Raw genomic sequence first — 25,699 nt, forward strand, 5'->3', positions numbered from 1 at the left:
TGTTGTTGAGACTTGGGGTCAAGCATTCAGGCTAGGGGCCCATCTCACAAAAGCAGAATTAACACATACAGGTTTTAAGAACAAGACAGGTTTGACCATGTCTAGTCAGTGCAAGCTGTCTTATTGTGTTTCACGTAGGCCAAGACAGGTTGAGGAGGTGCGACTAGGTGAAGCCAGGTTCAATGAATTCAGATGAACTTTAGTTAAATGACTGTAGTTCATGGCTTTCGACCACAGATTTCTTCAGCAGCCCACAAGTTCGATCACAGATTTACTCATCCTGAAAAGGAGACGTCCTACTTATGAGGAAGAAGAACCACATATAGTATAGTAAAAAAGGAAACACTGCTGTAATGAAACAGAGAGAAAACACTCGGCCGGTAGACTTAATGTGTAAGTATTAGAGTCCATCAAACAGTCATAATTAGACTATTGTGAGATATAATATCCCATAAGTTAGCCCTTATTTTCCCCTTCAGCCCTGTGACTGATTGTAAATGCCTTTACAACTTTAGTAGCCATTTCTAATAATCTCTAGAACAGCAATATAGTTAGCCTATTCATCAAACATCTAACAGCAGTCTTCTTTGGCCTACTGTAAGCACAATATATAATACTGACATTTTTAACAATCAACTATATAAATAAGCATTTATTTACAAAAAAGATCTCCTTAATATCATATTGTTATATGTTTCCTATTAATTATGATTAATTGAATGCAATACAAATAAAATAAAACAAAAGAACAAATCATAAAGCTCTTTTTTTTATCTCGTTTAATCTCGTTTTATAATAAATCTATGAGTGATCAACAATGAGTGATCCAAAGGTAGCATGTAGTGCATGCAGTGCTGCGCCAGCGCCAACATCACCGTAAATGCACGGTTTCCGCGTCAGGATAAAGACAGACTTTTTTGGAATGTTATCAATGCAATTACTGATACAACACGTCCATAGTCTGTGTCTGAAGACACTGTCTGACTCCACAAGCCTGCGGAAACATTGCATTCTACTTCATATGATCAAAGCAGTCTTGTACCATAGAACCCGATTGTTCAGACTAGATTGGAACCTCTCTTTCATGGCTATTGGTTCAGTCTCTGCCTGTAGGCATGGAGTGGCTGAACAGAGCTGTGATCTAATTTGCAGAGCAGTGGACAGAGTAAAGTCAGAGAGATACGTCCTGGAGGAGATTTGTTTTCTATTTAGCACACCCTTTCTAGTTTGTTCAGGTTTTTCCATTGATTTATTGATTGATTGGTTAGCTGATTGATTGATTGATTGATTGATTGATTGACACAAATGCATATGACCATATAATAGTAAGTATATGTTAAGAGAATAAGACACGTAAAAGCTTGAGCTTATTTTCATGAGTGCAAATGTGTTTAAACTGAGAGCCATGTCTCTTTTTTCTGGGGAGTGTAGCACAGACATACAGAAAAACAAAATCAATCATAAAATGCATTCATACAATTTCATTTTTTTTTTTTTTTTTTTTTTGTTCCACAGTTTTGGAGCTATAGGAGAGAGAAGAGTCTGGGAAGTGTTGAGCGTTGTCCCAGGTGTTTTAGGGAAGGTTCTGACAGCTTTACTGTGTTAGCTGATCTGAGTGAGCCGGGGGGGGGGGGGGGGGGGGTTGTAGGGTTGGATCAGGCTTTGAAGCTATGGGGGTGGCGTGCCTTTGGTTGCCTTGTAGACAACCTGTACAACATCAGTGTTTTGTAGCCTACATCAGTGCGGGTAGCAAGAGGGAGCCGATAGATAGAGGGAGCGGAAAAGGGGGGAGACATGAGAAGATTTTGGCTGGTTGAATACCAGGCGTTCTTTTCTTAGTATTGATGCATCGCTTAACCACTTGATCCATTAAGACCTGGAACGCATCACTTTTTCATTTGAGCTAAAAAGCATAATTTTACACTTTGTCTATTCAAAAATAGCAGATATACAAGCTCATAGCGCGGCACCGAGTGCTGCGCTACGAGCTTGTAGATCTGCTATTTTTGAAAGATCGTGAAAATGTGTGCAAATCTTTGAATATATATTGTTTAAAGCGAACATTTTTAACTCTATTCTTTGCTTCTGGGGGGTCCCTGGAACAAAAAATGTTGAGATGGGGGTCGGCGGCCAAACACATATAATTTGTTAGCTTGCTAACTTGCTTGACATGAAAAAGTTTGAGCACCACTGATATAGAAACATATGTTTTTTCAGAAAACTGTTAGGATTTAGAAGACATTTGTAGAATCGGCTTCAGGTCTTAAAGGGTTAAAGGCCTATACTTCGTACCGTACTTGTAGATATGCTATTTTTGAATAAAAAATATTTTTTGAAAGATTTTGACTTTTTTATTTTAAAAAATTGTCACACAGAAATGTGCGATAATTGAAAATGATGATAATATCAAACATATCAGACAGTCTACATTACCCGAAAGGAAATGCATGGGTTTAATTCAGAAGCAGGGACATACAGTATCCCCAGCGGTCGATAAAAATGCACGACCAGGGGGTTATCAAAAGGAGAGGCATGGGTTTTGTTAGTCTGGTCTGGTGGGAAACGTCTTTGCCTGCAAGGCCTGGATAGTTGTAGTTACAGGAAACCCTAATATATGTTGACAATGTAATGTTTCTAATTGTACCACACAGCCCGCAGCTATCCTGTGCGTAATCAAAGCTGAATGTTGAAACCTGTTTGTTCGCAATATGATATGGTTACAACACTTTGAGAGTGGTGGTCTCATAGATTCCTTGTATTTTGATTCAACCAGTGTTTCAACCAGGCAAGCTTGGCTTTTATAATTCACAAAAGACGTATTTATATAAGTTGTGTTCAGTCACATGTTCTCATTCTCCTTAGCATTGCATGGAATCTAGAGTTTGGGACCATCTCTCAATTTATATATAATAACAATCCTATTGTCTCCACCTCACATCTTATGTTGTTTTCTGACCGGGAACGCATCTGTGTCACTTTAGATTTCTTTGGCTATTAAAAAATAGCAGATCTACAAGCTATGAACTTGTAGATCTGCTATTTTTTGAAAAATCTTGACAATTTTTGCAAATCTTTGAATATATATATATTGTCAAGCGAACATTTGTAACTCAAATCTTTGCTTCTGGGGATCCATGGAACAAAATATTTTACAAATGTTTAAAAAATATATATTCAAAGATTTGCACACATTTTCACAATTTATTTCAAAAATAGCAGATCTACAAGCTCATAGCGCGGCAGTCGGTGCCGCGCCATGAGCTTGTAGATCTGCTATTTTTGAATAGCCAAAGAAATCTTAAAATGACAGATTTGTGGATTTTTTTTAGGTTAAAAGTCATTTTCCTTATTTCTTTTTTAAGCATTCTTGTGTATATTGTAGCCTTTGTTTATTTTGCAAGAGGCAACTTTCTGCACAAACAGAGAATGACCAATATGGGCATCAAATTAGTGAACACCTCGTGGCGGCCACTGGCGGGCATCCAGCCTTTACTTGTACTCTCATGCATGAATAAATATCATTGCTTCACAGGGGCCTCGGAGTGGTTTCCCTCATATGAAAGATATGTGATATGAAGTAAATGAGCCTAATGACCTGTTTTTTGTGTGTGTTCTGTACCCCAGGGTAGCCCAGGACGGCCAGGGAGCGATGGGGCTAAAGGCTTTTCCGGAGCAGCAGGAACACCAGGACAGGATGGCCGTCCGGGAATCCCAGGAACACCAGGCCTCTCCACCAAGGTTAGCTTCTTCGGCTTCTGTTCCTCTGTGTTTGAGCACTTAAACCCTACAGTATGTATTTCTTTTTGACCCCAGGGGTCCAGGCCTGGAATTTCATAATTTTAGGGGCTTTGGTGGTGTCACAAAGGCCAAATGCCAGGGCAGCAAGGCCATCAAACAAGACTATTCTACAGAAATTATTATTTTGATTTAAGGGTTAGAGAGTATTTTATTTTTAATACATAGTTTAACTATCAGTGAAATAAATACATGAAAAAGTTGTTTATTTCACACTATAATTTTGGGGTATTTATAAATGACAAATATTTGTAAAAACTACTGAGTCAAAAGTTTATACACGCTCATGGCTCAGCCCTGCACTGATCACAGTCACTGGACTCATTGGGGGTGGGGAGGCAGGAGAGTTAAAGGTTTCATGGCAGCAATTTCTATTTTATGTATTTTTCTGGGTTTTTTTTGTTGGTTTTCTGACCTCAATTACACCCCAAAAAACGGAACTTTGAACATCCAGTGGATTTTCTGTGGTCTGGGGTCTTCTGAATAATTAGGCTTCAGTTAAAACCTTGTAATGCACGTTTGAAGGACCATGATAAAGACTTTAATGTTTTGTAAAAAAACAGCATGTCATGAAACCTTTAACAGTTCAGAATCTCAATGAAAGACACTTGTGTCTACAGACAATTTTTTGACAGGAAAGAGGCCGAGGAGAAAACTGTTAAATCAGCGGGGGCACTGGGCCAGTGCAGACGGGGGAACCAAGGCCACTGTGGCTTCAGGGCATATCTTTTTTTAACCCATTAAGACCGGGAACGCATCTGTGTCACTTTAGATTTATTTGGCCATTCAAAAATAGCAGATATACAAGTGAGCTTGTGATCTGCTATTTTTGAAAGAAATTGTACAAATGTGTGCAAATCTTTGAATATGTATATTTTTTAAAGCAAACATTCGTAACTCAAATCTTTGCTTTTGGGGGGGGGGGGGGGGGGGTCTACAAATGTCTTCTAAATCCTAACAGTTGCTATAATATCAGTGGTCCTCAAACTTTTTTCATGTCAAGGACCACCAAAAATTATGTCTTTGGCCGCGGACCCCCATCTCAAAATATGTTGTTCCAGGGACCCCCCCCAGAAGCAAATATTTGCACTTAATGTTCACGATTTTTCAAAAATAGCAGATCTACAAGCTCATAGCGCGGCACTCGGTGCCGCGCTATGAGCTTGTAGATCTGCTATCTTTGAATAGCCAAAGAAATCTAAAATGACACACAGATGCGTTCACGGTCTTAATAGGTTAAAGGGCACGAGGCCAAACTGATGGCATGGCAGCCATGGCCTTCATGGCCTCTATGAAATTCCGGCCCTGCGGGGGTTCTATACTTTGTCACGTTGCGGTGCATTCTGAGCTTGTAGATCTGCTATTTTTTGCCAAACGGTTTGTCTATTTTGCCAAAATGTTTGCATATTATTGTAGGACATGCCCAGATGCTAGGGTTAAAGTGGCTGTTAGGAATGTACACAATCCTGGATTTATGCATGTAAAATGCATGTTCACATTATACATGACAGCTATCTAAAACCAGTGGTGGAAAAAGTAAAAAAAAAACATTGTACTTAAGTAAAAGTATCAATACTGCAATGTAGAAACAAGTAAAAGTCCGGCAATCTAAATTTATTTGAGTAAAAGTACAAAAGTATAGGCATCAAAATATACTTAAAGTACCAAAATTAAAAGCACTCATTATGCAGAATGTCCCGTTCCATAAGTTATCATTATGTCTAAAATGTATAAAAAATCTTTTGAAAATGGCAGATCTACAAGCTCACAACGCGTCGCGACGCGTTGTGAGCTTGTAGATCTGCTCATTTCAAATAGCCAAAGTTTAAATGGGGCTGAAGTGGTTAAAGTATGTTTTGTAATAATAATCAAAATCTACAAAGTAACTAGTTACTAAAGTTTTCAAATAATTGTAGTGGAGTAAAAGCACAATATTTGCCTCTGAGATGTAGTGGAGTAGAAGTAAAAGTATAGAAAATCGGAAATACTCCAGTAAAGTAAAGAAATACCTCAAAATCGTACTTAAGTACAGTACTTGAGTAAATGTACTTTCCACCACTGTCTAAAACACTTTCAGGCTGATACGTCACCAGACAAATACGAACCAAACCAGTAGTGAGGCATGTATTGTCCACTTTCACTCCCATTAGGAGCACTCTGTATCAACGCATATCCTGCATTTGACACTATACGTTTCTGTATATATCATAACGTTTACATAAAATAGATAGATGTCAAAGTTGTTGTTGTTGTTTTCCATTTCTTGCAGCAGCCCTCACATCCTCTGGACAGTTTCCATTGATAATATTGGCCAGATGGTGGTAGCATTGAGTCACAGACTTTTTTCAGAGGCAATTAAAGCTCTGCTGTGTTTGCTTCACTTGATATGCTGTGTGGGTGATGTGAAACAAATCTGTACTTGGGTGAGGTAATAAAATAAAATACAAAGTTTTTAAGAAGGTCTGTACAGTCTCTTCGGAATAACTGTAAGGTCTGATTTGAAAGGGAATATTCCGTTTTTTCTGTAATAAGCTCGGGGACTACGGATGGAAAGTAGCTTCCCGCTAAATCCGGCATATTTACACTTGCTCAGGTGCATGTATTACACCTGTCTTGTGTTCATCAATGTGCACTGTCCCGACCAAATAAATAGATAAAGTAAAGTATAGTGGAGTGTTTCCGATCCAGCAGCTGTTTCAATGCTTTGTTTGAGATATTAAAGGTAAATACTTTTTGGTAATAAAAAAAAAAGAAGGTTAAAGTACTATATTCTGATAGTAATCATTACTACAGAGCGTTTGTTCGGTTCACAGGGGTCTCTCCAGCTCTTTAATAAACATAATATATAGTAAATTTTCAGGTACAGTAGGTCAGTGTTTATCAACCCTGGCAAACGTCCCAATTTTGGGCCAGGGCTACTGCTGAGGTGTGCCGCGCCGTTTGAAGAAGGTTTGAAAAAATATCATAAAAAAAAAAAAAAAAAAACTATTTTTTTTTTTTTAAACAATAATAATAATCAGGCATGCAAACAGCCCCGAGGTGAAAAGGGTGACAACATGCTGTTTTTTTCGGGTCAGGTGTCACACTATTGCCCTATTTGGATTCAAAACGGCTAGTGGAAGCTGAAAAGCTACAAGTTTGCATGTCTGAATAATGCAAAAACAGAAATATTTATTTGCATTTGCTTTTTTTCTCCCCTATATATGATAAAAAAGTGCGTATCGTATCGAAATCGTATCGAAGTTGTGTGCCCAATATCGTATCGTATCGTTTCGTGAAATTAGTGTATTGGCACACCTCTAGTGTGTGTATATAGATATACCGTATATATATATATATATACCGTATATCTAGGTGTGCCCTGGGATTTTTTGGCTATGCCAGGTGTGCCTTGGCACAAAAAAGGTTGATAAACACTGCAGTAGGTGACAGAATTTAAGCAAATCAGGAGATATCACTGAAAATGCATTTTCTGTTTAATAAAGAGCTGGAGAGACAAGGGCTTTTACTGAACAAACACTCTATAGCAATGAGTACTATCAGAATATAGAGCTATCTAACACTTATTTTAACCAAAGTAAATCACTTACCCTACCTTTTTAAATACAGTTCAACTGTACGGGTCAACTTTTCTAGTGTTCATCCAAGGGCCTAAAAGTGTTTCTCTGAAAACTCTCAAGCAGAAGAATGTGTTATCATCATTATTATTATTATTAGTAGTAGTTTTTCAGAGATAGATTATTTTCATTCCAATTATTCTACATCAACAGTGCTAATGGAAAGCAAATGTGAGCAGCAATCACTGCTCCCGGTGACTTGACATTTGAAATGTAAGTGCTTTAAGATTTAACCCATTATATCCGGGGACGCATCTCCGTCATTTTAGATTTCTTTGGATTTTCAAAAATAGCAGATCTACAAGCTCATAGCGAGTGCCGCGCTATGAGCTTGTAGATCTGTTATTTTTTGAAAAATAGTGATTTTTTCCCCCCAAATCTTTTAATATATATTTTTTAAAGCGAACTCAAATCTTTGCTTCTGGTGGTCCCTGGAACAAAACATTTGACAAATGTTCGCTTTAAAAAATAGATATTTAAAGATTTGCACACATTTTCAAGATTAAGAAATAAACAAATAGCAGATCTACAAGCTCATAGCGCGGCACTCGGTGCCGCGCTATGAGCTTGTAGATCTGCTATTTTTGAATAGCCAAAGAAATCTAAAAAATGACACAGATTCTTCCCCAGTCTAAATGGGTTAAAGGACTCAACCTATATCAAATATGTTATTTAGGTGTGCGAACCGTTCATTTTTTACAGCTCTCCTGCAGATAAGGTTGAGAAGCACTCTTATCATTCCATCACCTTCAGTTCAGTCCGTCTCCCTGACAACCGCTATCTCCTGATGTTAGCCGATGATAGCGAGAGGGCCTTCATGCTCTGACATTTTGAGCAATTTGAGGCAACATGTACTTTAAATGTTGTACACGTGTGTCATAACGTGGCTGTTGGGTGGAAACCGTGTATGTCCAAAGCTGTTACTTTTCAGGAAATGGGAAAAAGAACTTGTGTTCCAATGGAGCCAATGCAGTTATTATTTAGTCACAAGCTCTTGTTAATACTTCTCATTGGTTCAATTATAAAACCACAGACACACTTAAACACTTTCACAAAAAAAAAAAAAAAATACAAACATTTGCCCATCTACAAGCTCACAATGCATGCGGCGCGTTGTGAGCTTGTAGCTCGGCTATTTTTGCTACTTTTGCGTGACACTGTAGTGTGATGAACTACAGCAACAAAAACATCAAAAGTTTAAATAATTATGGAGATACAAGGTTTCTGCCCGACAGCAAAGATAATAGGAATAGAGATGGCCATGGAGTGAAACTTAAATCTTGAGCATTTCTATCTTACTAAAAGCAATTCTCATCTCAAAGTACATATTTTTGACTGGGATGCTACCTGTATCCCAAGTCCTATGTCTATCTGCCTGTCGGAATGTGGGCGTTTCGCGAGACCGCTCTGGTGACTTTTTCCTGATTGGTTCGAATGGTTGAAGGACAGCCTTCTTTTCCCATCGTCCACTATCACTTCCCATGCTCTGGAGGGGTGGGCACAGATTCCGAGTTCTGGATCTCTTGACGCTATAAGCGAGCTATTCTGCCCACAGTGGCCGGCCACAGCGCGGACACAGGTGCTGGGAACAGACAGGACTGCTGCAGCTTGTTTCTATAAGCAAACTATTCATTTTTACCAATGAATTGATTTTTTTTTTTATTATGTTGAGGTTACTTCATTTTCCTGGGCTGTTTAATGCGAGAGAGCCAAACTCAGAGCAGAGCTCATATACTGTCACTGAAAACTTCGTCCCATTGGTTACTGCAAATTCCAATTACAGCCATTAACATGTGAAGGCAACATTACATCTGCCGTTTCAGGTGGCCAATGTCTGGCTATTGTCAGCTTTCGGGTACAGATTACCTGCCATAGTTTAGGGTGGAAGTTAACCTTTTGTTAAGAGCCCATAAATGACTGGTAGTAGTGGGACAACGTTTGAGTGGCGACTTGGGATACAAAATGTAACCCAAGAAGATATGCACAGTACTCAGTACTCAGGGAATATACTGTACTGTAAGTGTTGTTCCCTTCAGCAGTAAATTACAACCCTGTATCCCAGTCACAATGACATTACTGTCATTGTGACATGTCATTTTTTCTTGTTTAAACGTTTATTTTTTGTACTGTTTTGTGTAACTGTCCCTCTCTCTGTCTTTTTTTCTCTCCCTTCTTACCTACAGGGAGACAAGGGCAGCTCCGGCGAGAGGGTGAGTCACGGCCTCAGGAGCTTGTCTCTCCTCTCACACGACACACACATACTTTATGTCCTGAGGAACAAGTGAGCATGAATGATTCTCACCCATGCCTCTTCTTATCTCTCTCTCTGTGCTGACAGGGACCTCCTGGAGTCGGCAGTGGGGTGGCTGTGAAGGGCGAAAAGGGCGACTCTGTAAGCTTTGTCAATCACTGACATGCTGACATGTATGTATTGCTGATGGATGTGTGCGTGTGCGCGTGCGTGTGTGTGTGTGTGTGTGTGTGTGTGTGTGTGTGTGTGTGTGTGTGGGCGTGGGCGTGGGCGTGTGCGCGGGCGTGTGCGTGCGTGTGAGTGTATTTTGTGATTGCATGCTTTGCATTGAGTCAAGTGCTTTCCTATTATCAGAGTTCTGCAGGAGTGCCAGGAGCTCAAGGTCCCAGGGGGCTCGCAGGACCACAGGGCACCAAAGGAGACAAGGTAGATGCAGGTTTATTTTCACCAGGTTGCCAAACCTGGTCTATCTACACTCGCTAGTCCTGACTTTTGCATGACTTTTTCCTCATTGGCTGGTCCTTTAGCCAATGAGGGCTCAATGTCCTCTCAGAATATGGGATCTAAAGACGACCCGCAATACTGTGTTCGGCCACTGTATGTATCTCTATGAACTGTGGCGCTGTTCCTCATTTGGCCTTTCAACATTGCCATGTTTAGTGAGAGAAATAAGCAACCATATGGGATCTAAAAACGTTGCCATGTTTTGTGAGAGAAATAAGCAACCTGGTATAATATATTTTTAAAATATCTTGTTATGGTATTGGGTATGAGTCATCCGCGTGTCAACTTTTATTGTAAGGGACAGGTGGGCGGGCGGTACGGATGCAGGGCTATGGTGAGGCGGCTAGGAATAAGGGAGGATGGAAGAGGCAGGGCCGGCCGCTGCTATAAGCGATATAAGCGGTCGCTTGGGGCCACAACCACTAGGGGGAGCCACGATACTTTCATATTGTAATTATGTCATGTATCTCCTATCCAACAACTAGCGTTATTATTTTAATATTCAATAAAAAAAGATTATCTCATGACATCATGATTTTATAATGGATGTGTTTGGGGGGGGGCCACCACAAAAAATCTTGCTTAGGGCCACGAAAATCCTAGGGCTGGCCCTGGGAAGAGGTGTGTGTGTGTGTGTGTGTGTGTGTGTGTGTGTGTGTGTGTGTGTGTGTGTGTGTGTGTGTGTGTGTGTATGTGTGTGTGTGTGTGTGTGTGTGTGTGTGTGTGTGTGTGTGTGTGTGTGTGTGTGTGTGTGGCGAACGATACAGGAGCGTCGGGAGCAGCACCACCAGACTCTTGAACAGTTTTTTATCCAGCAGCAATTAGACTGCTGAATAGGAGCACGCGACTGCCCAAAATGATAATTTTTTAACTGGGGACCCCCCCCCCACCCTGACAAGCAGTTGATACAAATTGTACAGATACAAATTGTGAAAATAGCAGATCTATAAGCTCACAACGCCTCGCAAGGCGTTGTGAGCTTGTAGATCTGCTATTTTCAAAATGTTTGCCTCTTTCTTATATTATTTGACAATTTGAGAAATGTTTGAGAAGTTTTTATAGTATTGTTTGTTGATTTCTTTTGATGCAGCAATTGCCTTTTTTTATGTTTTAAAACTGTCTTAAAAGTCCTTAAATTGTCACTTCACCGTCGTCTGGGGACCCCCCCAAAATCATGTGGGGACCCCCCTGGGGGTCCCGACCCACAGGTTGAGAACCACTGTTTTAATGCACAGACCGATCTGATCCATGTCTTATGTTTTAATAGGACTCTCCTTTATAGATACACTCATGTCTCTGAAATTATTATGCTCATTAGTCACCTTTTCCTACATGCACTTCACTGTACTTCTACTCTGCATTAACACATTCCATGCCAGAGTTTAATCTCATAATGTACTCACCAGTGCCAGCGTTTTATTGTTGTTTTTTAGTTTTTTTCATGTCGCCACAGACCTCGCTAAATAAGTTAAAAGTGCGCGTTCATTTGGTTCTAAACACACAGCGGATCCGTGAGAAACGGCGAGCGAAAACAGTTTCCAAATCCGTGCCGCCATCTTGAAGCTACAGCCGATAAACGGTAAACAGTGATCAGCGAGGAGAAAAACAACAACCAGAGAAAATCGAGTTTTAAACAGGATCCCAGACAGGAAGCGGATACGATCGAAAAAACCGGAACCCGAATAATTCCGTTTCCGACCGGAAACCGGAAACGGAAATGGATCAAAAACATTCGGAAAGTGCACCTGGGGCACTTAACATGGGAATCGGCGGTTCGCGTAGATCTACGCGACTGGCACGCTGCGGCTTTAAATAGGTTCGCGTAGATCTACGCGACTGGCATGCAATGTGTTAATGGGCCTGCACAATGAAGCATTTCACCCATATTACTTGTAATGTGATGTGACAATAAAGTTAGATTTTGATTCTGTTTGGCATACAGTATGTGTGTATTGGAGAGTATTTTTGCTTATGGCTGTTTTTCAGGGGCAGAGCGCCGACGGGCTACCCGGACCCGCAGGGAGGGGCGGAGAACCTGGGGACAGGGTAATAATACACTCTTTTTTACTTTTTGTATTCTAAGGAATTATTTTCAGTTTTAATATCTTAATTTGGTAAAGTGCACATATACGTACACGCTTTAAAAGTCACAATTATGCTTGTGTCTCTTAGGGCCTTCGAGGGCCTCCTGGATCAATTGGCAGCAAGGTAAAAAAACTGAACTTAAACGACCATATTCACATGGCGGCCATTTTAATACTGTACTGTCATGGTCGATTACATCTTTGATAGTTGACGACCTGTCTCTCTCTGCATCCTGATAGGGTGATCGAGGTCAGCCAGGCGAGGCTGGAACACAGGGAGACAGGGTGAGTTGATATTGACCGGGGTTAACCAGCAGTGGTGGAAAGTAACTAAGTACATTTTTTACTCAAGTACTGTACTTAAGTAAAATTTTTAGGTACTTTTACTTTACTGGGGTATTTCCAATTGTCTATTACTTTTACTTCTACTCCACTACATCTCAGAGGCAAATATTGTACTTTTACTCCACTACAATTATTTGAAAACTTTAGTTACTAGCTACTTTGCAGATATAAATGATTACATTATAAAACATACATTAACCACTTCAGCCCTATTTTATACAGAGGCTATTTGAAATTAGCCGATCTACAAGCTCACAACGCGTCGCATCGCGACGCGTTGTGAGCTTGTAGATCTGCTATTTTCAAACATTTTAGTACTTTTACTTTTGGTACTTTAAGTACATTTTGATACCAATACTTTTGTACTTTTACTCAAGTAAATGTTTTATTCCGGACTTCTTCTTGGAACAGAGTACTTCTACACTGCAGCATTGATTCTTTTACCTAAGTAAAACATTTGAGCACTTTTTCCACCACTGTTAACTAGACCAGACAGTGGCCCTCATTTATCAACGCGGTGCAGCCCAAATAATGGGCGTAGAGCGAGATCACCGCACCTTTCGGCATTTATCAATATATCCTGACGTGGGCTTCATCCTACCATACGCTGAGATCTCACGTCTGGTCGAGACCAGTTGTTGACGTTGGCTGCGCCCGTTTATTCCATTCTAGACCTGCGGAGCAACATTGTCTGACTGTCTGACAGGCATCTGGACACATAATCCACTCCTAAATGTATATCTACACACTAATAATTAATCCCTGTGAAAATATAACATTTTATAAAGTAATTTAAACAAACTGCTTTAACAGTCATTCAGTTGCATTGGCTATTTTAAAATAGCAGATCTGCAAGCTCAAAAACGGGTCGCATCGCGACGTGTTGTGAGCTTGTAGATCTGCTATTTTCAAAATATACGAGCGCTTTTGCGTCGGGACTCGGGAGTCCCGCGGTCGGGACTGCCGACGATCTTTTCATGGACAGTGAGGTGTACAAACTTACAGTAGCTTGTGGAGTATGTTATGGAGTTATGTCATAGAGAGTTTTGAAGACAACCTGGCTGTGTTAAGGATATAAACCCGACGCTCCAATCTCTTATTAACGGGACGGACCGAAACCACTGCCGTCTCACGGGGAATATCCTACATGACTGCTTGTGCACTGCTCGGTATGGGTTAAATAAATTAATATACAAACGTATTCCATTCATGGCGATGTGATTGGTATCATAATATGTCATTCATGTAGGCTACAAGCCTACGTGACAAAGATTGTACTGCTACGGTACGGATTACAATACATGAAAAACACAGCTGGGCGGGCGTGTGTGTGTGTGTGTGTGTGTGTGTGAGAGAGAGAGAGAGAGAGAGAGAGAGAGAGAGAGGGGGGTGTGTGCGTGTGCGTGTGTGGCGAGGCAGGCGGGGGAAACTCTTTCTCATTGGCTTTTGATGTCTTTGGTCGTATTCTGGTCCTTCTTCATGTCGTAAAATCGGGGCGTTTTGAGAATATTTAAGGGCGTGTTATTTAAATGACGCTAGGTTCCAGCCGTGACATTTATCAAGCCTGGGACCAAATGTAGGCTCGGATCAGCTGTGTAGGATTCGTTGATAAATGTGACTTCGACGTTGGTGTACGGCCGAATATATGGAAAAATATAAGCCGGTTTATAAGCTGCGTTGATAAATGAGGGCCAGTGTGTGTGTGCAAGATCATTTGTGACTGGGAGACAGTCATTTCGCTGGTGCCCATTCTTCAGGAAAGCAGAAAAACTTTTTTTTCAAAAAACTTTTTTATTAAAAAAAATGAGTTAATAGCCCAGTTAGACTCTTCACATACTAGAGTATGTCTGACATAAATGTCAGAGCTTAAATCGACATGTAAATATGAAATAAATGCATAAACATGTAAAGAGCTGGTGCCATGTTTTTGCACTTTTTCTGTTTTTCATGTGTCTATGAGGTTGATAGAACTTCATTAAGCCCCCCGGTGGTGGTTTTATGGTGTTTTATGTCTTCTCTGATTATTTGGAGTTTCTTCCTGGAGGCTGAAAACTTGAGGGTCAAACGTGCCAATAGAGAAACAGCGCTTTAGTGACATAGTAAAAACATACCCTCCCCCTCATTATCATAACACAACAGGTGAGGGCATGAGGAGGAGGAGGGACTAGGACAGGTGGGTGGTGCTAAGGTGGTGGAGGAGGTGCTAAGGTTAGAACCAGGTATACTTAATGAACTGGAGGCATGTCCACATAAAAACATAATTTTTTTTTTTTTTTTAAACAATATATTTATTGGCATTTTCAGTTATATGACATACATAACAATATGACTTTTGTATTAAATGTCTATAAATAATCAAATAAAAACAGAGCAAAAGACATCACATAGAAATCATACACATACATAACAACATGACAACCAAAAACAGAAAAATACATTACAAAAACATCAGAAAAACAAAAACAAAAACAAACAAAAAAGTCTTTCTTTCCACAATATGAAATAGCAGAAATATTTGCAGACATTTTTACACAGGTCCCAAAGGATTACCTTCCATAAACTGTATGAACTGTCCCCAAATTTCTTGAAAGATGGCAGATTTCTTTTTAATGGCAAAAGTGAGCTTCTCAAGTGCAAGACAATTTGATAATTCTCTATACCATTGTCTGATGTCTGGTTTATCTGGGTTTTTCCAAAAGAGCGCAATTGTATGTTTAGCCTGGAGAAGAGAGTATATAATCATACTCTTTTTTTTACTGTTAATTTTGAGATTATCAGGAAATATGCCCAGAATGCACAGCTGTGGGCAGATAGGAATATTTTCTGAGACTATCTGGGATAGTATACCAAGTACTTCTTTCCAAAACTTCATGATCTCTGGGCATTGCCATAAACAGTGAAGTAATGTACCCTTTTCCACATTGCACTTTACACATTCGTCTGGTGTGTTAGGATCAAAATGATGAAGTAGAGAAGGAGTAATATACGTTCGCATCAGCCATTTGTATTGTAATAACTTGTATCTGGTATTGATTGTCTGCGTTTGAGCTTTATAGCAAACCCTCTGCCAATCTTCAACGCTTATTTCTACATTTAAATCACTGCACCAGGCCAATCTTCTGTAATTTTAACTATTTCTGTACACTTTTTTGAAAAAAATCTTCCTCCTAGTATAACCATAATACCTGATGATTATGTTTTATGGGGGGGGGAATCACTGAAAATCACGGCACCCCGTCTTTAAGATATAAGGTTAGAGCTAGCAACCGCTAATTGAAGTGGTGTTTTCTCTACTGAAGAGTTTTAACTTGACTTCAGTTCTATAAGCTGTAGTTTCAAAACTATTCACTCAATCTTATTAACCAATATATCATTATTTTGCTATGATTCCCTGCTTTCATATGACATGTAAACATGAAAATGAGAAAATGCTAGATGACTGTCTCTCAGTCAAATTTGGTCCATCTGCGTACCTGTTTCTAACAGACCGAAACACTCTGTGTCGTCTTTGTAGGGGGAGCGGGGACCTGCAGGTGAAACCGGGGAGAGAGTGAGTAAAAAATAAATGTCCCTGACTCAATGATTTGCTCGCGTTTGATCGCCTCCCAACATACTTTTTTCAAACGTGAAATTTGTTCTGATATCTGGATCGTGTCGATGTGTCTCTCAGGGGGACTCGGGGAAGCCAGGCCTCGCCGGGACATCTGGGCTGAGGGTGAGTTACACACAATGACCTACAGACCGGCCTGTCTGTGTAGCTGCTTGCGGGAATCACACGGGTCTAGGTTTTTATTTTCGAGGTTTTTATTGTTTAATCCATTGAGACCGGGAACGCATCTCTGTGTCGTTTTTAGATTTCTTTGGCTATTAAAAAAAATTGCGGATATACAAGCTCATAGCACCGAGTGACCACGCTATGAGCTTGTAGATCTACTTTTTTTGAAAAATTGTGAAAATCTTTGAATACATATTTTTTTAAAGTGAACGTCTGTAACTCAAATCTTAGCTTCTGTCGATTCTACAAATGTCTTCTAAATCCTAACAGTTTTTTTGAAAAATGTATTTGGCCGTGGACCCCCATCTCAAAACATTTTGTTCCAGGGACCCCCAGAAGTTGTAACAGAGTTAAAAATGTTCGCTTTTAAAAAACATACATTCAAAGATTTGCACAAACTTCCCACGATTCTTTAAAAAATAGCAGATCTACAAGCTCGTAGCGCGGCACTCGGTGCCGCGCTACGAGCTTGTATATCTGCTATTTTTCGAATAGCCCAAAGTAATCAAAAAAAATTACACGGATGCGTTCCCGGTCTTGACGGGTTAAACATCAAGTCGCACAGCCTATTATAGATGCATAGGCTTATTCCACTCTTTCATTTGTCGTTCAGGGTTTGCCGGGGCCCGGCGGACCAGCGGGCGAGAAGGTGAGACAGATTCAATCAGACTGTAATCATTGGACAAGCAGCAGGTCTAGAACAACATGCCTCAGTCACATAATTTGGCGTGCCATGCTGAATGCCTAAAAAACGCAGACGAATGCACACACACACACCAAACCCTTCCGTCTGTTTCCAGGGAAACGAAGGAGCAAGAGGAGAGCCTGGCAGAAGTGTGAGTTTATCGCACTTTATCATCTTTTAGAGATCTATGATGATATTTAACCTGAATCGTCCTATTCCGTCCATTTACGACTCTATTCTCTCTCCGTGGTAATCTTGTTTTCATTGTTTTTATTTGACGTATCCAGGGGCCTGGTCTTGGCGGGAAGAAAGGGGAACAGGTAAGGCCACCCAATTTTTCTCCTCAAACAATTGTACCATAGTACAGGGGTCTTCAACAGGGGGTCCGGGACCCCTAGGGGGTCCTCATAGTTACTACAGGGGGGCCACCAAATCTTTGTGTGATATGATTTTTATGTTTTACATTAACCACTTGAACCCTAGCATCCCTATTCTGAGGAGAACTTTAGCCAAAAATAGCAGATGTACTGTAGATCGGCTATTTTTGGCAAAGAGGTATAGGTGTAGAGGGGAAAAAAAGCAGACTCTTCTTAATCTGAAACACAATTTTATGCAGTATAGAGGGGGTCCCTGCTTCATCTCTCTCTCAGCTAGGGGGTCCTTAGTCCCAAAACGTTGAAGACCCCTGCCATAGTATGTTAACGTTGGTATTTGTTGAGTGTGCTTCACCTCCACACCCTGCTTTGGTGCGTTGTCTCTCTCCTTCTCTCGTCCCACAGGGAGAACGAGGCCTGCCCGGTGCTGATGGATCTCAGGGAGAAAAGGGCGTACCAGCCCAGAAAGGAGAAAAAGTGAGTTGCTACCTCTAAATGAAATAGAAAATGTGTATCATTTCGTTTTGTATTGTCCTCTTTATTGTAGGGTCCGAGAAGAGTTGTTTAAGAATATTAACTATGCTGATATGTTGGATATCAATGACTCACAACGTATTAACTGTTTATTTGAAAAGGATGTATTTAAACTGGCAAACTACTTGGAGAAAGCTTGGGACTTGAGGAAAAAAGCATTGTACAGCCAGTAGGGGATATGTACTTTATGTTATGTTTTGTTTTGTTTGGTCGGTATCTGTATCTGTTGGTATCTGTGATCAGCAATACCGGTAACCAGTGTAAAAATAATAATAATAATAATAATTTTGAATATTGTAACTGTCTGAAAAGGTGTCATATAATCCCATGAGGGGATGGGCCACGAGGTGGCATGACACTTGAATAAAATAATTCATTAATTATTTTTTTCCCGCAGAGATATGACGCTCTACAGCATTTGATCTCTGTGTTAAAGGATAAGTTGAGTTTTCTTTTCAACACGGATAGTCCTCGTGGTAATTTAACTCTGAGAGTGTGCAGTGAATCTTAAAATAACACTCAGGGCCCTACTGTGTATTTCCCTAGTTGTTCCCTAACGGTGATCTGCTGTTAATATTGTGTCACTCACTTCTTTAATTGTTTTCCGTTTTAAGTTAGTGTCATGTACTGGAATCACTGCTCTATACAGTGAAGAAATAAAATCCTATTTAAAAAAATACATATTTAGGATGCCCCAGACTTACAGAACATGCATGAGACAAAGACATAGAATCTGTACACTGTTTAGTTCCCCATTAGCAAGAACGTGACATTTCGGGATGTATGCTCTTCATCAGACCCCCACACACAACATCTGTGCTGTCAAACAGTGCTCAGCAAAGTTATTGTATAGTCATGGACTGAAATGTTCACTGCTTTTTATTAATGTGACAGTATTTTTTATATTTGACAGCACTGATGTTTTCAATTAAAGACAACATTTTTGCATTGATCTCAGTAAGGACAGTTTTTTTAAGGCTTTCTAGCACCAGGGACATTGACATGTAGCTGACCCATAGCATATGATTCACATCATTGTAATACTCATCAAACCATTCAGTGACCTCTCATGCCCTGTGGATACTAGGGCATTGTAATTCTGGAATATTACCTTTTCTCCCTCATATCTGTGGTGCAGTGTCTATGGTTTTTGCACCACTGAACTCTGCATTTGCCTTTTTAATTAGGTGTTTATGCACTGCAACTCTACCATAATATCCCTCTCTATAGTTAATATTTAATGTACTGTCCTGGCTCACACAGTCGGATCACATGCTGCATTGACATTGTCAGTGAGAAAGAATTGCTCTTCCGTTTCCTTACATACCACACTAATGCACAAGCATCAGGTCATAGAATGTGCACTTTGTATCACAATTTCTGACCCTTTTACTGAGGCCTTTCACAAGATCGAAACGCAGATGTCACTGGTCACTGTTTCTATTGAAACACTAGCCAGAGTTGAGCAGTGTCTGTGACTGAAGCTCCTGCCATCTGTGCCCCAATAACAAACCCTTTAACTTAGATATTGTTCTCTTGCCATCTTGATCCAAAATTGAGGTCAACTGGTCCCGCTCAGCATTTTTATCTCTGTCAGGCAGTGATAAAGCCCTGGAGACCCAAATGGTAAGTGAAGTGTCAAACTGTTCCAAACACCATTTGGGTCTCCAGGGCTATATCTCTCTGCTTGGCAGAGATATTGTTTGTTTCTAGGTCGTTACTTAATACAGTACAGCTTCACCCACTTGCTAGAGTAGTGTGGTATTGTTGAATTCTAAGGTTGAGGAATATAGTGCGCACACACACTGTTTCTATTTAATTAATGTATTATCTCAAAAATAATTAATAAACACGGCTAATGTTTTAATCACTGGCGATCCAAGCCCTGCAGTTGTCAAAGAATAATGCATTCCATTGTGGCAATTTGTGGCAGTCGTTTGAAAATACAACTGAAACTAGGCTGAGCCATTTAAAATCCCTTGATAACAGCCTTGATACAGACATTCAGAGAGCCCATCGCTGATCTGCAGATACTTAGGAATATATGAAAATCATTTTGTGTGTTTGATTACAGTCTCATGCTGAGGAGCTGTTTGTTCAGTCTCTTCTTGAAGGGAATGAACACTACTTGATGTGATGTCTCTAACAACAGCATGGGGGAAGGCTGCTCCATGTGTTGCAGCAGACTGAGCGCAGTGAAGAAAGCTCCTCTTAAGACATTTGGTCTTAACCCCAGGGAGGGACAAGGTGTACTGTAGCTTGCTGGTAGCCTCCAGGTTGTTCGACTTGGGACATGAATTGAGGGCTGCAGTGCTGGACAGTTGAGTGTGTGCATGATGCATCTTTTAACCCATCTGAAGCCCATTCTACAAAATGTCTTCTAAATCCCAAACAGTATTCTGAAAAAAACGTATGTTTCTATGTCAGTGGTCCTCAAACTTTTTCATGTCAAGGACCCCCAAAATGATATGTATTTGGCCGCCGACCCCCATCTCAAAATATTTTGTTCCAGGGACCCCCAGAAGCAAAGATTTGTGTTAAAAATTTTCGCTTTAAAACAATATATATTCAAAGATTTGCACACATTTTTAAGATTTTTCAAAAATAGCAGATCTACAAGCTCATAGCGCGGCACCGAGTGCCGCGCTATGAGCTTGTAGATCTGCTATTTTTTAATTGCCAAAGTGTAAAATAGTGCTTTTTAGCTCAAATAAAAAAATGACACAGATGCGCTCCAGGTCTTAATGGGTTAAAAGAGCATTTGTTATTCACTTTTTCTGGATGATCTCTAATGGAACTGCCAGGAGTGGTTTGTGAGACATTGGTGCCGCCTCCAGGATTAAGCTTGTTGGCCAGCTTTTGCAACACTTCTAGATGTTGTCCAGGACGTTTACAGAGGTTAGACAAAATGGCTGGTCTACTGAAGTTTTGTGTCAATACATACTGTAGTCCTAGAACTTCCATCTATCTGCTCACTGAGCTTGATTTTAGTGCTCCCAAAGAAGAGATCTGGACAAGACAGATTCTTCTTTCTGGGCTTGAAGGTGACCTTCCAGTCACGCTTCCCTTCATATGATAATCATTGTACTGCCCAGAGGGGTGAGGCGAGCGCGTGCTATGCACCATAGAGCAAAATGGTATGCACTGAAGCATAACACACTGAGAAGATTATGTTTGTTGAGTGTATTTGAGTGTTTGAGTCATAACAATGACAGTCAGATCAAGTCATTGCAATGCAATGGTTGTGCCTTCTTTGTGTCAGGAATACAAGAGTATCCGACACGTGTCTACATATATAACAACATAAATAATATTCTTTTGAATGCATTTCAAAAGATGCAAATGGTAATTATGTTTCTTAAATCGACTGATATCAGAGCGCTATGATAACGGCGCATATTACATGTATAGGTACATGAGGAAATGATGGATGTCAGGCTGCATCTCAATAGCACATCACAATCATGCAGCGCCAACAGTGTGTATTTGTGGGATAATTAGTCCTTACCATTGGATCCAGAGTGATTTCAATGATTGAGGGGTTCGTAGTGTCATTTTTGTGTCTAGCCTTTACGGTTGCGGTTTGGACCAAGTTACTTTATTATTGCGGGAGAAAGAGGCAAGAATTCTGTACCTGCCAGTGATACAGAATTAGGAGTTATAAAGATTTAAGTTTGGAATCCTGAGATTACCCAAGTGTCTTAGCGAGTGTGTGCAACTGGGTGGCAATTAAACCAATTAAGTCTATTATCTTTAGTGTGGTCTTTTATGAGGTTGAGATTAATATTGGATATTGAAGAGGAGGGTTTAAGGAACCCATTGGTAAAAAAATATTAATCATGCATTTCCCATGATGCTTTGAGACATTAGCAGTACTTCCTGAGCCATAGCAAGGAACTTGCATAAGAAGGAAGGGAAGTGCTGGACACCGGCCATTGACCGGCTAGATGAAATACATTGCCGTGAATGAGAGCCAGCTGCACAACACTATTTCTGAACGATTGCAACCTGTCTTTCAGGAATATAAAAGAAGACATATCACAGGTTGTTTTGTGATCACTGATTTTTCGATGTGCACAGTACGTAATTGTGTTGAGGCATCTAAACAGCGCCAGCTATCGTTTCTGGATCGGTAGTATCGCGAGATTTGGTTGTCAGACTGGCAATGATAGACAGTCTCGCGATACTTTGGCTCGTTTGTGCTCTTTAGATACCGCTATAAAATGATACAGCGTACACATCGAAAAGCAACAGAGCAGAAAACAATGTGTGATGTGTCTTCTTTTATTTTCTTGGAAGAAAGAATCATCCACATGTTAACAACCAAATTGTTTTCTATTTGCATTATTTTTTTAATGTCTTTCTGTCTGTCACATTTACTCACTCTGCAAGGGTTCACCAGGGCCAGGAACCCCAGGCCAGCCTGGGCCTAAAGGAGAAGGAGGAGATCGGGTAATGCCAGAGTTATATCAAAACACTACTTTTAATTAGAATAGATGTACTGTATCATCTTTTCTGATAATGCTCTGTTGCACAAGAAAAAATATGTATTAGTGTCGAGCAACACATTAACAACAGAAGTATCAATTACGCTTTAATGTTTTAGAGCCAATATATTATACCATATTACTAACGATTGTCTCCATTATTCATGAACTGTTCCTTTGTGCTGTCTGCCAGTGTAAGTCATGCCCTAAAACCATCTAAAATGACACCGTGTAAACATCAAAACATGTGCTCCTTCCTCCAGGGCCTTGCTGGCTTAAGTGGAAGGCCGGGTGGCAAGGTGAGAGACACGCCTTTTTTTCTTATTTTTATCCCTTCAGTTTTAACCCTTTCAGACCGAGAACGCATCTGTGTCATTTTAGATTTCTTTGGCTATTAAAAAAATAGCAGATATACAAGCTTGTAGATCTCCTATTTTTTTGAAAAATCTTGAAAATGTGTGCAAATCTTTGAATATCTATTTTTCCATAGCGAACATTTTGAACTTATTACAACTTCTGGGGGGTCCCTGGAACAAAATATTTTTGAGATGGGGGTCCCTGGCCAAAATTCATATCATGTTGGGGTTCCTTGAAATGAAAAAGTTTGAGAACCACTGATTAAAGCAACATAAGTTTTTTTCAAAAAACTGTTAGGATTTAGAAGACATTTTGTAGAATCCCCCAGAAACAAAGATTTGAGTTACAAATGATTGCTGTGAAAAATATATATATATTCAAAGATTTGCTCCAATTTTCACAATTTAAAAAAAAATAGCTGATCTACAAGCTCATAGCGCGGCACTCGGTGCCACGCTATGAGCTTGTAGATCTGCTATTTTTGAATAGCCCAAAGAAATCTAAAAATGACACAGATGTGCTCCCGGTCTGGAAGGGTTAATAGTCCTTTGGTTGCTTCTCATATATCATGAACACATTTAACGATGTTGAAGCATGCAACTTGTTCCAGGCGGGTGTCAGCGCTCGTCTTATTGTATTATCCCTTTGTTTCAGGGGGATACAGGTGAAGCAGGAGAGCGGGGGGAGAACGGGCGAGGAGGAATCCCAGGAAAGATTGGTCTCCCTGGAAAACAGGTCTGAGACAAACTCATAGCATCCTCGCTGATATAAAGTAATGACGTTCACACACTCTTCACCACGTCTGTACGGCGAGATCTTTAGCAGAATCTCTCTTGTTGGGTGCCTGTTCCTCTGTCTTGTTGGTGTTCCTCTGTCTTGTTGGTGTTCCTCTGTCTTGTTGGTGTTCCTCTCTATTGTCTGTGTTCCTCTCTCTGTGCTGCGACTGCAGAGTGCAGTTTCCATCTCAGCAACTTATAGCTATAGCACCAACAGAATGACTGCTTACTACTCCAGCTACACGAGTAGGTGATCATTAAAGCTATAAAGAGTAGGATTTCCCCCCAAAGAGTCACTGTATAGACATAAATCCTTCTCAATCATCACTTATGATACACTAGAAGAGTATAGCATTTTTGAATAGTTCAACTAGCCGATCTACATCGACACGTTGTGAGCTTGTAGATTGGATATTTGAACTATTTGAAAATGTTTTTCAAAATAGTCAAAAACAATGGAAAAGAAGTTCAGGGATAAGGGGTAAGGCGGTGCCCAAGATAGGGCCCTTGAGCTATAACCATTATTACATACTTTGGCTATTCAAAAATAGCAGATATACAAGCACAGAGTGCTGCGCTATGAGCTTGTAGATCTGCTATTTTTGAAAAAATCTTGAACATTTGTGCAAATCTTTGAATACATATATTTTTTTTTAAACAAAATGTTTTACTCAAAACTTTGCTTCTGAAGGTCCCTGGAACTAAATATTTGACAAATGTTCGATTTAAAAAAATATATATTCAAAGATTTGCAAAACATTTCACGATTTTTCAAAAAAAGCAGATCTACAAGCTCATAGCGCGGCACTCGGTGCCACGCTATGTAGCTTGTACTGTAGCTTGTATATCTGCTATGTTTGAATAGCCAAAGACATCTAAAATGACACAGATGCGTTCCCGGATCTAATGGGTCATTCAACTTTGTTCGGGACGTTTCTGGGCATCAACTTTGAGGCAGTACTGTACTGTAGGTGTGCACTTTTGGTTTGACGTGTTGACGTTGAGCCGGGGGAGGAAGGGCCACCTTTGGATGTTGCGTGTTTACAAAGTGCAACCGACAAATCCTACTTGCTACCTAGCAATCAAAGTATGACCCATTTATTTTACTGTGTGTCTGTGCGTGTGTTGCTTTTGGTGATGTATAAATAACCAGCCTGTAATGCCTTCTTCTTGTTTCTTCAAACCTGCTTTTCAATGCCGCGATGCCACTTTAGAGGTATTAAACTATAATGCAAAGCTCTTTGTTCGCTACTGCTAGCACAGAGGTCTGTCTGACACGCATCTAGCATAGATGACCTCAGCCTCTGTTGCATGTGAACGTTTCACCATGGGCCCTGCTGCTCTTTACTCTTTGAAACTTTAATGTCACCAAGCTCCCAGGTGAAGTGAATAATGTATGTTTTATTTTTTTACAGGGGGAGAATGGAGAGAAGGGTGATGACGGCACTCCTGTAAGGATCAAACTCATCCTGTTTTTATCCATCCCTCTATCTTATTCCTTCCATCGGTTTCCATTATGGTTCCATTTCAACTTGTTGAGGGACATAAGTTGAATTCATATTAAAAAGAGAGAGAAAAAAAGAAGCGCTGCAGGGATCAGTCAGTGGCTTTGATAGATAGGTGCTCTTTGGTGATACAGGTAATCACAGGAAAAAGGGTTTAATTAATTTCCAAAAGGTGTGAACTACAGAATTGCAATGAAAATAATAAGGCACTCCGTTTTTGGTGAAAAAATATAGGATTTATTTTGAGCAAGGCAACAAATTATGACCTGGCTTGAATTACCTATGAAGTTGAATTCATAGCCTGTAAATGAGTTGTTGGATGTGACTGTTCAGGCCTCGTCATCATACAGTAACTCATGTGTTCGTTACACCACCAGGGGGAGTCTGGTCTACCAGGGAAGACTGGAGAAAGAGGACTCAGGGTAGGAGGACCAATCTCTGTGATGCAACTTAACACCCAAACTTAAAAAGCGTTTAATTTAATCATTTAATATTTTTTGATAATGTTCATTTTCTATACCATCTTGTTTGTCCTTGATGTTTTATTTTATGTTATTGTTTTATTCAATGCATATGCATGGCTGTAAAAGAAATAACAAGTTGTTGCATT

At 40.1% G+C, this 25,699-nt stretch overlaps 1 protein-coding gene across 1 annotated transcript in view; it reads left to right on the forward strand.

Annotated features, from left to right (window-relative positions):
- The window catches only part of col7a1 (collagen, type VII, alpha 1), a 136,685-nt gene that overhangs the window by 55,641 nt on the left and 55,345 nt on the right, over window positions 1-25,699 (forward strand). The window contains exons 36-53 of the mRNA XM_080424385.1: window positions 3,625-3,738; window positions 9,596-9,622; window positions 9,751-9,804; window positions 10,018-10,089; window positions 12,154-12,213; window positions 12,340-12,375; window positions 12,492-12,536; window positions 16,111-16,146; window positions 16,267-16,311; window positions 16,985-17,020; window positions 17,172-17,207; window positions 17,344-17,376; window positions 17,836-17,907; window positions 22,357-22,416; window positions 22,715-22,750; window positions 23,463-23,543; window positions 25,000-25,035; window positions 25,467-25,511. Coding sequence (XP_080280511.1) covers window positions 3,625-3,738; window positions 9,596-9,622; window positions 9,751-9,804; window positions 10,018-10,089; window positions 12,154-12,213; window positions 12,340-12,375; window positions 12,492-12,536; window positions 16,111-16,146; window positions 16,267-16,311; window positions 16,985-17,020; window positions 17,172-17,207; window positions 17,344-17,376; window positions 17,836-17,907; window positions 22,357-22,416; window positions 22,715-22,750; window positions 23,463-23,543; window positions 25,000-25,035; window positions 25,467-25,511 — 924 coding nt within the window. The remainder of the gene's footprint in view (window positions 1-3,624; window positions 3,739-9,595; window positions 9,623-9,750; window positions 9,805-10,017; window positions 10,090-12,153; window positions 12,214-12,339; window positions 12,376-12,491; window positions 12,537-16,110; window positions 16,147-16,266; window positions 16,312-16,984; window positions 17,021-17,171; window positions 17,208-17,343; window positions 17,377-17,835; window positions 17,908-22,356; window positions 22,417-22,714; window positions 22,751-23,462; window positions 23,544-24,999; window positions 25,036-25,466; window positions 25,512-25,699) is intronic.

Source organism: Gymnoscopelus braueri, assembly GCF_963280865.1.
Source record: "Gymnoscopelus braueri genome assembly, chromosome: 3".
NCBI lineage: Eukaryota > Metazoa > Chordata > Actinopteri > Myctophiformes > Myctophidae > Gymnoscopelus > Gymnoscopelus braueri.